This window comes from Haliotis cracherodii, unplaced genomic scaffold, assembly GCF_022045235.1.
Source record: "Haliotis cracherodii isolate W230 unplaced genomic scaffold, xgHalCrac1.p SCAF_3, whole genome shotgun sequence".
Taxonomy (NCBI): Eukaryota; Metazoa; Mollusca; class Gastropoda; order Lepetellida; family Haliotidae; genus Haliotis; species Haliotis cracherodii.
The window spans coordinates 29,934,474-29,953,001 of NW_027266286.1; the positions used below are offsets into that span (position 1 = coordinate 29,934,474).

The window sequence follows — 18,528 nt, forward strand, 5'->3', positions numbered from 1 at the left end:
CAAACCCGGGTACTCTCCCGATGTCAGTCAACAGATTGGGAGGTACCAAACCTAAGGCACCGAGAACAATGGGGAATCGGACGACTTGGTACTTGGGATGCAAGCGTGACATTTCGAAAGCGAGATCTGCATATTTGTCATGTGTTTAGTTGTAGTTGTAGGGGTGTTTGTAGAAGATGAGCAAATAATAAGCAAGGCATCAGCAATAGTACTGGTATCCTATTTCCTGTCTCTCAACATCATGCGTACAACATTTTTACATGATACACCTCCACACAAAACAAATAATATGGTGGCCCTTATTGTAAGGAATAGCCATGCTAGAAGGAGAATATATTGATTTCAAGCATCGCCTTCAACGGACGAAGCTGATTTACCTTGAACTAGAGACAAGCAAACAAATATTTTTAAGTCACTAAATAGGTTTCACTGTTGCAAAGGACAATACTTCTGGGCAACGCACATATATTAATTGTGATTTGACCATTTTATGTTTCTGACCTGTGAAGATTCGGGGTAGAATATGTCTTCAGCAACCCATGCTTTCCGTAAAAGGCGACTATGCTTGTCGTAAGAGGCGACTAGCGGGATCGGGTGGTCAGGCTCGCTGACTTGGTTGATGCATGTCATCGACCCCAATAACGCCGATCGATGCTCATGATATTAATCACCGGATTGTCTGGTCGAAACTCGATTATTTTACAGACCGCCGTCATATAGCTGGAATATTGCTGAGTGCGGCGTTAAACAACAAACAACAAACCACATGTAGTGTATGTTTCTTGAAGTGTTTTTTCACCAGGGTGTATTATTCTGTATTGGTAGCTTCCTATTGATATTCTTTACAGTTATAGTCATTTGATGACTGTATTGCTGTATGGCACAATGTATGCAATGTATACCCCTATTGAATTAACATCGCAGTGAAGAGATCTTTAAAGTGACAACAAACTATCAACAAGACTGTATGACAAGAGGAATGACTTTTGGACATTTGTTACTGGGTGAGTGAGTGAGTATGGTTTTACGCCGCTTTTAGCAATATTCCAGCAATATCACGGCGGGGGACACCAGAAATGGGCTTCACACATTGTACCCATGTCGGGAATCGAACCCGGGTCTTCGGCGTGACGAGCGAACGCTTTAACCACTAGGCTACCCGACCGCCCCCATTTGTTACTGAACGTGGTAACAACAGATATAGTTTCATTTCGCTTCTTTAATAATAATGAAAGCAAATGGAATCTGAAGTTTTGTGAGAAAAAATACATTTATGTGAAATGTTGGACTTTCTCGCTGATACCATCTTAGTCAAATTTAGAGGGTAAGGCATTTAGGCAAGAAGTAGGCATCCCCATGGGCACCATTTGTGTTCCCCTTCCTGGTGATAGGTTTCTGTCTGCATTTGAATCGGTAATTCTGCTCGGACTGGCAAAGTCAAAACAGGGCAATTTGGCCAAGAAGTTTTACTTGAGCTTCAGGTATATCGATGATCGTTTAACAATGCTTAGCTAGCCCTCGCACTGATTTACACACTTGAACTAGAAATAGCTACCGGAGAAACCGTCTCATCTAGTTCATACTTCGACCAATGCACAAAGATTCAGAGTGACAAAAAACACTCCACAAACCTGAAAGGCAAGAGGGATGACTTCAACTTTCTTATAGTCAACCTTCCCTTCATGACGAACAATATTCCAACAGCTCTTAGGGGACTACATTTCACAACTTTCGAGCATGCTCTTTTTACGAAGATTTCTAGGAGTGTCATTCGACTCTTAGTTGTTTGATTGAGATACAACATTCAAGGCCTCTGCAAGGCTTTTAAAACGTTTTGTACTGGATATGTGGATTCCATTTACAAGTTTGACACATCAGTGATGCAAAAATGTGACTTGTCTTTGCATATGTTTGCCATCGGTGATGCAGGACACGCTCACATTTCCGTGAACACCTGTTGTCATCACTATTTGATAATGATTCATAAATACATGCTCATCACGTACAATCGATTTCGACTTTTAGCAGAGATTTGTAATGAATATAGTAAAGATTTTGTCGGTTTTATTATTCAACTTTCCAATAGTAAACTTTCCTATTATGTCGAGCAATATTCCTGCAGTTCCATCCTTTGGTGTCGACATTTCAAGTCTTGAGGACAAAGCGAGCATGCTCTTTCCATATGAATATTTCAAAGTGTGTCATACGACTCTTCCTCAGGAGGTGTTTGATCAGGGTTGCAGCACCCAAGGCTGTGTAAAGTGGTGTGTGTGTGTGTGTGTGTGTGTGTGTGGGGGGGGGGGGGGGGGGGTGAGGCGGGGCTTGTTCTTGTGGGTGCGTGTGAGGTGTGAGGATGGTTTGAGGCGAGGGTGCGGGTGTGACGCTGGTAAGGAGGATGGGAGGGTGTGTGTTTGTATATGTGCGCATGTGTGTGTGTGTGTATGTATGTATGTGTGTGTGTTTGTGCGTGTCCTAATCAGTACCAACGTTGTTAAAATAATGACTCTTCCCAAAGACATCTTACAACCTATATAAGCAATATATGCTCTGTATTAATCCAGCACCACTTCTATGGTCAGGTAGTAGATTATCCCGCTGGAGAACGAAAGGTTGGCGGTTCGATCCCCGACCACATCATACCAAAGGACGTTAAAAGGTTGACGTAGTTGTTGCTAAACTGCTTGGCGCTCGGCATTAAGGGCCAAAAACAAGGACTGGTCTGCTCGGAGTCAGTATACTTTGTCTGAGTGGGATATTCATGTTAAACTGTGGCATGATATATCAGTGAGCTAGCACTATAAACAAATCGGCTGAAGTCCGGACAAGTACTATCAGCCAAACACACACGCACGCACGTCGCAATATAAACGAAAAATCTTTGACGCGACCTTAAACCCCATTTTACCTCACCTCAATTATGAACCCTCTCTGTGGCCCCTTCACACCAGTATTGTATAAGCGTATTCATTGTCCGTATTAGGAGCAGTGTAAATTCAAGACATGTCTAGGCGTGCTTTTCATTCTAACAAATTACACTGAAGTGGAAAAGAAAACTGCTTGGTAATGAATGGACTTTAGTCGGTACCTGATGTGTCATATTTTAGTACTTGTTTTCCAGTTCCTCCAGATAATTGGAAGGAAACATGGCACAGGAGGTAACATTTATCTTTAAAGTTTTTTGTTACGGACTGGTCAGTAGTATTGAGACACGATTGGAACACAACGAGGATATACTATAAGGCAACTATTTTATCAATCCGCGAAATGCCCTGAATAGCATAACTTGGAAAAGAAGCAGACGGGGTCACCATATGAAAGATGAGACTGAACTTCGATGATGTTCTTCGGCACCTGGGGGAGTTTGGGCGCTATCAGAAATGGGTGTACTTTCTCCTGTGTCTTCCAGGACTCAGCTTTGGTAGCAGGATGATGATCAGTATGTTCCTCCTCAACGTTCCAGACCACAGGTGAGTTGGTCAACTGAGCAAGTTTACTTTAATGATCATACATTGAAAATTGTAAAGTATTGCATGCAAAATCTATCAACACCTATAGGTTATACTTTAATGAATATTGACTTCATAACATTGATTTATGTACGCAACTTTTACAAAAGGAATATTATATTATAGCATTTTATTGGTTGTTGTTAAAGCATACCTGTTCAAAGCCCAAACACGTATCGAAGGCAGTGATACTAGTATTTCTTTCTTTACTGCTTGAGAACGTAATTGTGTTTGAAGAAAATGTTTCTTGCCAAGTGTAAACGACAGTGTTCACTGAATGTTAGTTAACGCCAATGTTTATCTGTAACTGAACTTGAATCAGGTATTTTCAATCATAGCTTCGACCTCCAACATGATGAAGAAAACATACATACCAGGTGTTCTTCAATTTTAGTCATTTGTTAAAATGTGCTGTTTTAAAATGATATTTGAAGTGTAAAGAAAATTGCTCATGTGCCTCAAATACCAATTTGGGCTTAGTCACATATTTACCTCCAGATATACTGATCTCAATGTGCAGAACCGGCCTATATGAAAACTTGAAACCTAGTATCCAGCAAGTGTCCATAAGAGCAGGTATAAGCAATTGTGTCAATATATTCTTGTGGTGGATCTTTGCTCAAACAAAATGATTTCTTGTGCTGTCACAAACCAATACTACCTTTTGGTAGGTTGTCTTGACATAGATCAGTGATGCAATGCGATCTGTTCACGTTGTGTAGGTTCAAATAATGGTGTAGGTACTGCTTCAATAGCGTCACAGCTCATGGCCAATGGAGCCAAACAAGAGGCAGATGGTGTACATCGTCTGTGCTCGGACATTGTATTGAGAAACCAAGAATTATCAACCATGGCAGCTCATGTAGCCAAATCTGTTACGCGACTGGTGGCGACTTAGACAATTGGGCGCTGAACTAGTTCACAGGACTACCAGGGTTGGCTATTTGTCTTAATTGCTGTTTGAAACATATGCCCAGTTTCATAGTCCGGAGATGGTTGAGCAAACAACACAGATGTTAAGACAACTTTATTGGTTGCGCACGGAACAGATTTTTGAAGTTATTCTTCAAGATACTTTTTCACTTTTGAATGATAACAACTGGGATTCTTGTAATTTAATTTGTTAAAACAACAGACCTACCCAAAACAAATTGTATTCTGAGTTCAAGATCAAAAGCTTCAAGCTCAAGATAAAGATCTCAAATGTTCACAAACTGTTAAATCCTTCTTCTAAATGTTTCTGTTGCCTTACAACAGAATGCTTCTAGCCAGGAGTTGTCTTTGGTTTGTATTACCTAATAGATTTGACTTTTATTACATTCTTAGCTCAATGGTGATTCCATGTCAACCGATGCAGAGTGGAGAATGATTTGTTTGTTTGTTGTTTAACGCCACACTCAGCAATAATCCAGCTATATGACGGCGGTCTGTAAATAATCGACTCTCGACCAGACGATCCAGTGATTGACATCATGAGCATCGATCCACGCAATTGGGATACGATGACATGCATCAACAAATTCAGCGAGCCTGACCACCCGATCCCGTTAGTCGCCTCATATGACAAGCATAGTCGCCTTTTACGGCAAGCTGAAGATCTATTCTACCCCGGATCTTCACGGGAAATTGAAGTCCTACAGGTTTTCTATTATCCTACAGGTGTGCCATCCCCGGCTACAACAACGACACCTACGATGTACAGTCTGTCAACCACGCCCATCTTATCAACGGTACCATCCCCTACGTCAAAAGAGACGGCAAGCTGCAGCTTGACCGTTGTCACATCTACCGTGACATTGATAACATCACCAATGTGGGCGCCAACCGTACAGTGGTCGGCTGTAAGAAGTGGGTGTATGACAAGTCAGTGTTCGAGTACACTGCCTCAATGGAGGTAAACCATTTTCTAAGTCACACGTTGAGATCACTTTATACAATACTTAAATGTATCTCAAAAACAAAACGTTTAACACTGTTAAACTACCTCAACTTGAAGCGCACGTATGGTTTGTTTGCCAAGGCCTCTCGGGAAATATAATGATAAACCACATTCCTGGTGCTGTGTCACTGGTTTTTTAACTCCCCTGGAACGGGTTAATGATACAATGTTGACAGATCGTACTGTTTCATTTAGTTCTTTGCCAAGGCCCCACGGAAAATATTATGACAAACCACATTCCTGGTGATGGGGCACTGGTTTTGTTTTAATGCAGGTCTTCTGGAACGGCCTAATGACACCATGTTAACAGATCGTACCGTTTCATTCAGTTTAGTTTTGTGTGTGACGACGCCATACTCGCAACTCACTCAAAGATGATCTTCATGGGTGGGTGCTTCTTTGGGGCATTTGCTTCGGGAGCCCTGGGCGACAAGTGAGTCCATATAATGTATAGTCAAATAATAAACATGTTGAATAAAGTAGTTAACATTATAACTTTCACAAACGTTAACACTTGTTTTTAACAGAACAAATGACCCTGCAGTGATTCAAACACTGCACATTTTGTCTATTTTGATTAAAATCATGTATTGCTCATTTTGTGAAAGACTCATGTTTGTAAAATAGTGTTTTACTTCAGACACATGAACTATTTATAACTATTGTATTAGTTAAATGTCCTTTCTCCAAAGTGTAGCATGTGTTTGTGGTCACTGAGTCAATCAAGCGCATTCAATGCCTCGGTGGAGGACATTTCCAAATTTGACGCAACGGTCACAAAAAATATGTCTGATGCAATTCCCTATTTTGACGTGTCCCTGTGTTTTTGTTTTCAGGTAAACAATTGACTTGCCTTTGCATGTATTTGTGATGTGTGCCTCCGGTGGGGCAGGATTTGTCGTTTTGATTATTGTGACAACTTAAATCTTCAAACTGAAGTACAGTTTATTTTGAAACATGAAGAATATATTTGTAAAATATTGCCTCGCTACAGACCCATTAACTCTCCGTTACTAGATGGTATCAGTGAAATGTCATTGCCAAAAGAGTATTTAGTATTTGTGATTTTTGACTCAACTCAACTCAAGTCAACTCAAAGTAGTCCCTTTATATAAAATTATCTTATCTTGACATTTTGACCAAATCCGAAAAAGCGAAAATCCCCAAACCCGGAAGACTCTTATTTCTATATGCTTAATTTAAGAATTAAATTTGTACATTTGTACAGTACTTTTACTTCGACCATAATAATTTGAGGCTTCTTTGCTGCCAAATGATTTTAACGTTTGTCAAGTTTACCAGCCATGATAAACAAGCCATGCTGTGGTACTATATCCATAGGCAATGCATTACCGTGACCTATGTCACGTGCATACATTTCTTTTAATATGACGGGGTTTGTTTGTCAGGATCGGGCGGAAGAAGGCTCTTTATCTGTGTATCCTGCTCCTCACTGCTGGGGGAATGATCCTCAACTGGTCCAGCAATTTCGTCATGTTCATCACCCTCCGCTTCATCAACGGTGCCTCAGCAACCGGAATGTATACCACTTGTTTCGTAGTAGGTAAATGATAATGAAATTAACAAAATACTCTCAAAGAAATACTAGAATCTTGCATGGCGTGTATTGTTACAAAACCTACTCGTGTCCAAGCCACGATTGGCTGCGTCTACAATACTAAATCACTACACCTACTCATACCTTTACAGCTAGAACTGCATCTACCATTTTCTATTAATCTTTCACTTCAACTACACCTATCTGTAATATTGCATCTACTGATAACCCTACCGTACTGCCACATATGCTACCAGGACCGCCTAAGCGTAAGGTTCGGGGTTCGATCCCCGGCCGCGTCATACCAAAAGACGTTAAAAGATATTACTTGTTGTTACTCTGCCTGTCGCTCGGCATTTAAGGGCTAAAACAAGGACTGGTCGGATCGGAGTCAGTATACTGTGTCTGAGTGGGGCATTCATGTTAAACTGCGGCATGGTATCCCAGTGGGCAAGCACTATTAAATAAGCATTAGTCCGGACTAGTACAAGCATCCACACACACCTGTGCAGTCACGTCGCTATGCAATGATCTTGGACGCGACGTTAAACCCCATTTCACCCCATCTCACTTATGCTACCGATTTCCAACACTGACAAGAAAAGGGGTATCGTAGACGTTCAAATAGTATAAGATATGTTACTCATGTTGTCGCCATATGTATCAGAACATGCAGTAACAATGTGGAACAGCGAAGTCGTATGGATATGTTTTTAAAAAGAGACAAGGGAGTACCAAACTTAGTTGTGTTTCATTACATTTTTAGGTATGGAGATAGTAGGCCCCTCTAAGCGTGTATGGACAGGGACTATTCTCGGTGTGTTCTTTGCACTTGGTATGACGATGTTGTCCGCAGTTGCCTTCTTCATCCGAGACTGGCATACGCTGGAGCTAGCCATAGCTGTCCCTGTTGCCATCTTCCTCATTTACTGGTGGTCAGTAGTGAATATTATGTCGATAATTGAAAGTTATAGGCTCAGATGTTGAGCTTTCAGATGTTTGCTACACTTAATGCAAATCATTAAAATAATTAAGACTCGTATACCGAAATACCGCCTGCTTGAAAATGAACAGATAATTATCCTGTATTGAAATACCTGTCCTTGTCTTCACAACAGCACGATATTTCGATACTGTAAATCAACCAGGTGATCCGTCTTTCTTCTTTTCATCATTAAGTCAATAGGTAGTTTGCAATTGCATGTGTGAAATATTTTAGAAGTTGGATTATGCATTGAATCTGGTTTAATTTAGAAAGAATAATTGATCTTCTTCACAGGGTCATTCCAGAATCACCAAGATGGCTGATGAATGAGTTCCGCTATCAGGAAGCGGAAGTGATCATAAGCCGCGCTGCAGACGTGAACAAAGTCAAGTTACCTGAAAACCTGTTTGAACAGCAAGAGAAGACAGAGGCTGAAACACATGATGATAACAAACCCAAGGGCAGCTTCTTGCATCTCTTCACCACTCCAGTCATGTGTACACGAACTCTCATTATATTTTTTAACTGGTAATGTGGTATTATGTCATTCATTTTCGCATTGTAACAATAATGCTTTATCTTTAGAAATTATAATTTTACTGCTCTCTTGCAGCTATGGATATTGTTTTATCCTACTTCATAGCTCACAAGGAGCAAAGGTAATTTCTATTATTATGGAATCTTCTCTGGAACAATTAAAGGGAAATATCAAGGAGCCTTTACATTTGAATGATAATGTTAATATGCAAATAGGTGAACAGGGAAGAAGTACCTTCTGTTAGAACTGACATTACCAAAAGTATATCATACACTCCCATGGAAATAAGGATTGAATAAACTACATGTATGTCTGAAACTTGGATCAAGGATGGTGGTCAGCATGGTGTACTACGGCCTGTCCCTCAACTCAGACAACCTTGGGGCAGGCAGCCTCCACCTCAACTTCCTGCTGGTAGGCCTGGTGGAATTACCGGCTTGTGGTCTCGTACTAATGCTACTCAACAAAGTGGGGAGGAAGGTCATGCACTGTGCATCTATGTTAGTAGGAGGAGTGTCCTGCATCCTCACCATCTTCACCATCATGTATGCTGATCAGTGTAAGTAGACATGGATTTACCTCTCTCAATGTCAAACCGTTTTTGGAAGCCTTATTCTCACCTCTGCCACGCGATGTGTATGTTGTTATGCGTGGATTCCCAAATGGAATCAATATGTGAGCCAAGAAATCTGTACATAATAGAATTTAGTGTGAAACCAACAAACAACCAACAAATGGTATACAGTCAACAATTGTATTTCGAACTAGGTTTACAAATGAATACAAAATTACTGCACATCAATTACAGAGTGGTAGTACAATATTCAATGGTAGTATAACATGTGAGATCAGTGGAAATGCCAATGACAAGAATAATATTCACCTCGCCGCAACAGTGGTCAGGTTTCCGTGATATGCCTGGGCTGAATACCAGGGTGAAAGGTGATCTTCACACAAAAGCTAGTCTTGGTGTAATGTCAGATGAAATGTCAGATATAATTTAAGATGTCTATCTAGCTTCCAGCACTTTCCATACAGTGCTTAACCAGTCCAGTTTTACTAGATCAAAATATTCCTTCTGTTTCTATAACCCTTGACTTCCGTGCTATTCCGGAAGGTTACAGATAATTCCAGCATCTACATATTATAACTTCCTCACCACTGATTACATTAAATAGTACTACGGTGAAGAAATATGTATTGAAAGTATTTCGCATTGTAGCATTACAATGGGTCACCGTCCTGCTCGCTATGATAGGGAAGCTTGGGGCAGCAGCAGGCTTTTCCATCATCTATATCTTCTCCTCAGAACTGTTCCCAACAGTCATTCGCCACTCTGCCACCGGCGCAAGTTCCTCCTTGGCCCGGGTAGGAGGCATGATAGCACCGTATATTGCAGACTGGGTAAGTTTTGCATGCAGATAACCCTTCCTTTCATGTCCATACATGTACAAAGTGTGACACATGTTTGAGTTACTAAACTATATACATAATAGTACATAATTATAATTTAGGTGTATGAGTGAAATCTCTACAGTGAGATTGACGAAATATTCAACCTAAAACATAACATCGCCACTGTATCTGTAGTCTGTGTGCCCAAGATTGTTCAACCATTTCAAATTTAGTGCAGTTGATTGACAAGTTGCATAAAACATACTTTGGATCACTCTTGACCGCATAAATTGAATCTACATTTAGTGAAACGGGTTATATACGAATGTAATACCGTCAATAATTGCTGTAAATATGTTGGTATTCAATTAACATGGTTTCACGGTCACTATAGACAAATATGAATTAATCAATTCACAGGGCAAGTTTGTTGGTGGGGACTTCGGCCGCGCTCTGCCGCTTTTAATGTTTGGCGGTCTGGCAGTCCTGGCAGGTCTGTTGTCCTTACTCCTGCCGGAAACACTCGACAGAGACCTTCCAGAGACCATTGAGGATGGGATCAAGTTTGGCAGGTAATAATAGTTCAGGAAAACGGGAGATTACCTCTCTAAATCATTGTTTATTCATGATTGACGAACAAAACTTAACATTTGTACTGTGGCAAAAATAGTTTGTTTTACATATTTTGCTCTCAAATCATTGCCATCAGGAACATACGAGGGAACCAGGGAGCCTCATGACCCGAGGCACCAAGTTAACATACATGTATATGGACAACAACTTTTATTGCAGCAGATTTTCTCCACGTTAATGGTACGTGAGGACTTATATACTGACGACTTAAAAACACTAAATAGTTCGAACGAAATTTGGTCTCACCTGTGAAGAAAGTCATATTCGATCACTTGCATTCGGCTTTGGGAAATAAATGTTTTCTACTGAACGTCTAGTGCATCCAGCTGAAGTAGTATCAGAGTGAGTGAGTATGGTTTTACGCCGCCTTTCGCAATATTCCAGCAGTATCACGGTATGGGACACCAGAAATGGGCTTCACACATTGTACCCATGTGGGGAATAGAACTCGGGCCATCTGCGTGAGGAGCAAACGCTTTAACCACTAGGCTACCCCCACCGCCCCTGAAACGGAAGTAAAGGAGGAAACAAAGTAAACAACTCATGTTCAGAATAACAATTAATCATAATGTCACGGAGAGGTTTAGGAAGACACATACATATTCCTTTTACACCTGACTAAATAAAACACGGTCGGTTAATGACAGTGCATGTGTTGAAAATGTTGTTATCAAACGCTAAACTTCTAAATGATAATTGTCATTGATATTTAAAAGCTGGTTACTTTATATATTTACAGAAAACCCATTCATCACAGAGCTTTAGATGACGAAGGTATGTTAATGTTGTTTAAGATAGTTATCTGGTATGAACTTATAGGTTCATTTTTCAATGGACATTTAAGGCACAGATGCTTTCAGTACTTATTACTCCAAAAAGATTTGTATCAGCAATAAAACATGGACACTTTATCAAAAGATGCCCACATCTCGTTTTTACCCAAGGGTTGATCTTAGGGTATATCATTACCGTTACATCTTGAAAGTGTAAATCCACAAAATGAATATTGTAAGGCGATCGAAACTTTTATTTTAATACGTTTGTACTTTTTTTTACAGAAAAGCAACAAGGCCTTTCTTTGCTTGCCATACCTGATACTACAGACCTGGATGAGAATCACCCACCTCAAAACGGACAGCCACTGGCCCCAGTCAATGCTTGATGTTGGTCTTGATGTGCATTTTTGAAGTTACCATAACTGATATTCTTGTTTGTAACCGATATTCTCACCCTCAAAGATGTGGAAAGGGAGTGGAAGAGTCAAGTATAGAAAAATCATATATACCGGTGATATGTTTTTCTTACCATACTGGGATGAACAATGTCATTAAAAATGAAAAAAGAAGAAGCCTTAACAACTTGAATTCACCAGTGAGAATTTCAGAGTATTGTACGAGGCAAATAACTGTATAATCGGATTATCAGGCTCGGTGAACTTGACAGAAACGATTTTTTTGTGTGAAAGAGAGTGCAGTTCTCTGATGGCCACACAGGAAGTGAGTGAGAGAACCACAAGACCATGCGTTAAGATGAGGGATACCATTACTTCTCTGAAAAATATTGGACTAAGAGCTGGAGGTCTAAACCCACTGACAAGTATTTAAATATGACATCGAGTTATTCTTATGTTTATCCTTATCATCTATACTTGTGAACTATGGTCAAACATATCATCAAAACAACTCAGTGAATTAGAACCACTGCAACGCTACTTTGTCAGAACAACACAGAGCTTCCACAACAGATCACCAACTAATGTAACTACTCAAACTCTTAGGTCTCTTAACCAGGGAAGCAGTGTTTGTCAAGACTAAACGTACCTACGTCAATATACTCTGTAGATGTAAAGCAGGGTATTTTGTAAAAAACAAAACAAAACATTTTACATCAGACTTGGGCAGCACCTACACAACTATACATCAGATAAATCTGTACTCCATGATTCTCTAGGTATTAACAAAAAGTACAAGCTCTTTCATTCAATAGAAACATATCTCACTGAAGGACATAACCCAGCAAAGACAATATGGAAAGAATCGTTATTTATGCAGTAGCTTGACTTCAAAGGCAGATATGGACAGAAAAGGTGTCAAGCCACCAAGATCTGAAACGTTTTGATATGATACATGACAGACAGGTCCCCACAGATTGTGGAATTTGTGTGACTTTTACAACAAGAAAAGCAGGCCAATATATGCACTAGTTACACTAGGTATTTTACCTGTAACAACTGGTATATGAATAATGTGTGAATCAGAATGTAACGATGTAGTACTTCCCCAGTTAGTAAACTGTGACAGAAATAAACACTGAGAATCTTCATGACTCATTGTGCTTTAATGAATATCTGAAAATAGAAAGATTGTACAGACAACGAAATCCCAGGTTGTGACACTACTTGGTGTCATCACGACTCTTGTAGGGGAGATTACATGAGACACATGGGCTCAGTAATCAAAGAAATAAGATTGTGGCGGCTGACGTCTATTCTTTACATGTAACCTCACAATGCAGATCATTTCTGTAATCAGTGTTATCATGCATGTAAATTAATGAATTTCCATGTTTGTACGCTCCGATACTAATGGAGGAAATAAAGATTATTCATTCACTCATTCTTAAGATTCAAAGGAATAATGTATTGTTAATGCTTTTAACGTTTATTTGGTCAAAATTGTCATAATATGGTTTACGAATATATTTTAACAGACACAGAAATAAAAGTATATTGAGTACCTCAAGAGCGTTCCGATCGAATGCTACATCGTACAAGTCCCCACATTTTTTTTCTTGATGCAGTTATGTCCTAACATTTTGAGAACTCTTATCACGGCGTCGGGAACAATAGCACGCAATCAGACAGGTCACACATTGCAAACATCCAATATTCATTTGTAGACTATTACAACAAGCAAGGATAAAGGGCACCTATTTTGCCTATTTTTATGTGAGATATAAAATAGTGTAACATCAGATATGTTGTAATACTAGTTTTCTAGTTTGTTTAATTCTCAAAATATGCGTCGTTGGCTTTAAATTTGTTCACCGCTGATATATATTTGAATGTTCCCCACCTCAAATAAAAGGTTATCGAAGAATAATTTCTTTCCACTTTTAATTCTTAACCTGTTAACAAACAATATGGTGCCCCTTATTGTCGGGAACATACACAGGATAGAGGCTAGTTCATGTACTTTTGGGGGGTAAGAAGTGGAACATATTGCTTTGAAACATCATCTGCATATTTAGTCATACAAAGTTTCATCTTGGTCCACCTTGTTGGAATTTCAGCATTGTACCAATGGACAAGAGAACATAGCGGTTATCCTGTATTAGGAATAAACTTGTATTTGGTCTTGGCGAGCTGAATACATAGTGTTTATTCCTAATGCAGACTATTTACCACCCCCAAACACACAAGCGTGGTGACCTCTTTATCATATAATGTCATTCTTAAAATTCTGTATTCGAAAATCTCTTTCCAGAGATTACAGACTTACATTATCTATACATCGTAAGTTTACCTGGAACTCGCGCATTAATATATATTACGTCAGAGGGTAAGTGATGGATAGTGACAGAAATATGTTTCTTATACAGTTGGGTAACTCCATATATGCAAAACATTAATTGCCTGCACAAATTGTTTTTACTTGCCGTTCGCAGCAATCCACTGAGCTGTCCGATAGAGTAACTGCCCTTTATCAAAGGGAAGCTACTCTAACTCTAGTCTATGAAACGCCATGCCATGTGCAGTCAGATGTACACACAGCGTACCAATTCCAACATATTTAAGCCAAATCCAACTGTTTTAATTTGTGGCAAAAGGTTCCAATCCGCAGAGGTCTACAAACACAGATGAGGAAAGTGATCACGCTTGGCTAGTGCCCTCGCAATATTGTTTCGCAATTTAGATCTCCTAAGTTGCCCAATCTTGTAAAATGACTTGACTTAGCTAAGTCACAGTTAGACACTGATTTTCAGTTTATTAGTCTATTCTTTTGATAATGATAGCAATTATTCCAGTTGTTTCTCGAGATTACGATGATTAATTCTGACTCGATCGTCGAATGCGAGGGCGACGCCGTGTTATGTTTGTTTATAAACAGTGAAAGTAGACCCAACTTGACCTTTGATATTTGCATCTCTATCCGCATATGACTCCAACGGATATCGTTTTTATCCCTTGGCTTTATCCTGCCGAGAACATATACTGAACAACAAACGTTCCTATGACATTGAATAAGTTTCAATGCAAAGTTATGTTTTTTACCAAATCTGAAACAATTTCGGTTTGCAACAGATAAAAGACTCCTGTAAGTGTTCAAAAGGTTTAATTTGCCATACTGACTTCAGAAAATGCGTGATTTCAGAAAAAAAAACCCAACATGAACATGCCAAAATGTCAATTTACAAATCAATAGCGCGTGTGTCCACCTCTGGTTGCGATGCAAGCAACACATCTTCGTCTCATGGAATGGACCAGGCGTCGCACAAAGTCCTGTGGGGTATCTGTCCATATCTGCTGGAGCATATTTCGAAGTTCCTGGAGTGTCTGTGTAATACGTGGTTGGTGTCGAAGGCGCCGATCCATCTCATCCCTCATGTGCTCGATTGGTGAGAGATCAGGGCAGCCAGCCGGCCAGGGGATGACATTCACGTCATTTTGTTGAAGAGAATCCTCAACAAGTCGAGCAATAAGAGGCCGGGCGTTGTCATATTGAAAGGTGGGCCATGACGACGCAAAAACGGTAGAAGAACAGGGCCGATGATCTCGTCGCGGTAGTGCTTTCCATTAAGATTTCCTTCTACCACTGTCAAATGGGTCCTCTGTCTTGCTGTAATCCCATACCATAACGCTGCCGCCCCCGAACCGCTCTTCTTCCATGACACAATGATTGACGTAAGGTTCACCTCGACGTCGGTACACTCGAATCCGTCCATCGCTGTGGCTGAGGTGAAAACGAGACTCGTCAATGAATAGAACTTGTCCCCACTGCATGGCCGTCCAGCGTAAACGCTGTCTGCACCACTGTAGACGTGCTTGACGGTGGTTTCCTCTCAAAATGGTAAGTCTGGCGGGTCGTCTGGCGACAATGTTGTTCGAATCGATTTGTCTTGTCGATTATTGGTTACGCGTGGCCTGCCACTCCGAGGATGGTCTCTAACTGCATTCGGCTGTTGCCAACGTTGCCATAAACACCAAATGGTGCTTCTATTGACGTTAAATTGTCTTGCAACATCACGTTGACTCGACCCTGCTTCAAGCATACCAATGGCTCGCAGACGCTCATTTTCGGACAGGCGAGGCATTTCGTAATGTTGAATAATTGCGTAATTTTGTTGTTTTTCTGAGTGGTTGTTGTCAGCACGATGCTAAACAATGCATATGGAATCCCGTTAACGCACATGTTTTTATACCAATTCTTGGGTTGTGAAATGCATGGGGCTTGCATAAAAGTCAACTTTTGCATGGAATGCATGCTTTTTTGTAGCAGTTGCGTCTTGTGACTTGATTTCATACATGTACTACAGTATTGAAAAACAAACTTTACTTGTTTGAAAAATACACTAAAACAGAAAATAGTGGTGTCACGGAAACTTTTCTTGTTGAGTATATGACATATGAAATAATTATCAGTCCCTAAATTAAGTCTCATATCATATCAATGTTTGTTCCAAAGGATAATACTCCCATATCCAACCTAACACTGACATACAACCTTCATAGCAGTAACAGGTTTTGCCGCCCAAACATCGTATTATTACAACAATAGTGACAACATATTCAAAGACGCAAAATGTTCTGGTAGGTGCGCCACAACTAATACACGCCAGGTGTACGCGAAGCACCCGCCATTAAAAGATTTAGCATATATAAACGTAAGAATGTATTGCCTGACTGCGCAGCAGTACTCCTGGCATGAGACAGCCACCTGTAAACAAACCAGACAATCAACTGATTAATGACCAGAAAATCCTGTGACACATCAATGCAATTACTGAAATGAATGCCAGATGATGGTTGAGTTTAGCAGGCGTAAAAATACTGGCTGATTGCCTTCGATGTTTCAGTGTTCCTTTTAAGATCCGGGGTAGAATAGGCCTTTAGCAGCCCATGCTTGCCGTAAGAAGCGACTATGCTTGTCGTAATAGGCGACTAACGGGATCGGGTGGTCAGACTCGCTGACTTGTTTGATGCATGCAAGGCCGTAGTTAACTTTTTTTACAGGGGGGGGGGGGGGGAGAGAGAGAGAGAGAGAGAGAGATGGGTGTGGGGGGGTGGGGGGGGTGGGGGGGGGGGTGGTGGTGGATATTTGTATCACTTGTCCCCAACTTGATTCAAATAAAACTGTTTTCTGTAAATAAATCAATTACCCCTACCCCCCTAAGCAGTACCAATGTCTCAGGGTGTCAACCTCCTTCCTTCGTGTACCGGACGATGGTTGATTTTAGTAGGCGTATAAGATTTTATTACACAATGAGAAAAAACAGGGGCTTCCATCTACAATGTTTCAGTGAAGAAAGACAGTGGTGACTTATGAATTTCAATTTTTTTATTTCTCTGCGCGACATTTCGGCACAGGTGCTAGTACCTACCTTGGTAGCAGTACTTTCAAATGTACTGAGACATTCTAACCCGGGTCTTCACGGGGCTCAAATATTGTCATTTTGGTGCATTAATCAGTAATTTGTTCAGTGTATATGATTACTCCCATTTAGGTCTTGAATAAAGTGATACCACAATTTTGTCATCTATAAAACCTAACTGTTGTCCTCCGAAGCCGCACAAATTACAGACAGCTGGTTTACAAAATCCAAGCAATATTCCACGTTGGCCTTTGTGCTAAATGGCTGACGGTACCGTAACACAATTTCATTCAAGTTGATGACGAGAAGAACGAAATAACAGAGACATTAAGGAGCGACTATGCTCCATGAGTCCAGACTTAGTTCAAGTTTCGGTCTAAACATTGTAATAAGTGCCTTTCGAAAACAGAGAAATTGTTTTTTTTGTAATAAGGGTAATTATCAACTGTTTGATGAAAATAATTGCCTCTGACCGTGACAATAAAGTGATTGTTATAACGAACAGCCATGTACAATGACACGCAATCAGCCAAGTCACCGCGTCTGACCACCAAATCCATTAGCTCACGAGCTGCTTCTCACGCCAAGCATAGATTGCTGAAGACCAATTCTAACCCGGATCTTGGCGGCGGTCAAAAACCTAACCAGGAATCCTAACGAGGATTGATTAATATATAACATAAATTTTGTGTTTGTGTAAATAGAATCCATTATATATGTATATTTTCTTTTCATGAAGAATATATTAAATATATTTAGTTTTCATGAAATGTATATTTACACTTTTTAATATATCATATTGCTTGTGTAGAGATTGCGAGTGATTAACACTGACCAATTACACACCTTCACATTGTCTGTATCTAAGCCCTGGTAAGCTTGGCTATTTGTCTCTTTAAGCTAGATGAAGACAAAGTGGTCAGTTCGCAGGTCGTGATTGGGTGTGAAATTATCTGCCATGTCGGCAATATTTGAAACTTTAATTTTATATGCCATGTCGATCATATGTGAACTTTGTTCAACAAATGGAGTACAATCGAATATGTGAACATTCAATGGATCTTGTTGGGATAAGAATGAATATTTCAGCATGAAGTAAGAGTTTTATATTGTGATCATTGATACTTGCTCTTGCCGCTTCTGTATCGTGTGTTGTTTGATTCGACTGGCAGAATTAAATTGTTTTTAAATTGTTGTGTGATCTCTCCTTGTTCTGTCCACCCGTAACGTGTGTGTGTGTGTGTGTGTGTGTGTGTGTGTGTGTGTGTGTGTGGTTATCACTACCCACATTGTACCCGCTTTGATAAAATAATTAAGTGATATATACTCTACATTAATCCTTGATTGTGACCATTCACGTAAATATGGCCTGGACGTCACGCT

The 18,528-nt window shown here is 40.1% G+C and overlaps 1 protein-coding gene across 1 annotated transcript; it reads left to right on the top strand.

The window, feature by feature from the left end:
* The first annotated feature begins 3,318 nt into the window (after positions 1-3,318).
* Positions 3,319-11,716, top strand: LOC139475182 (organic cation transporter protein-like). Its single transcript, XM_071258439.1, has 11 exons — positions 3,319-3,467; positions 5,166-5,400; positions 5,775-5,878; positions 6,855-7,009; positions 7,770-7,938; positions 8,283-8,516; positions 8,856-9,085; positions 9,749-9,930; positions 10,342-10,493; positions 11,294-11,328; positions 11,613-11,716. Exons 1-11 carry the CDS (start codon positions 3,319-3,321, stop codon positions 11,714-11,716), a joined length of 1,749 nt encoding a protein of 582 aa, XP_071114540.1.
* Positions 11,717-18,528: the final 6,812 nt, after the last annotated feature.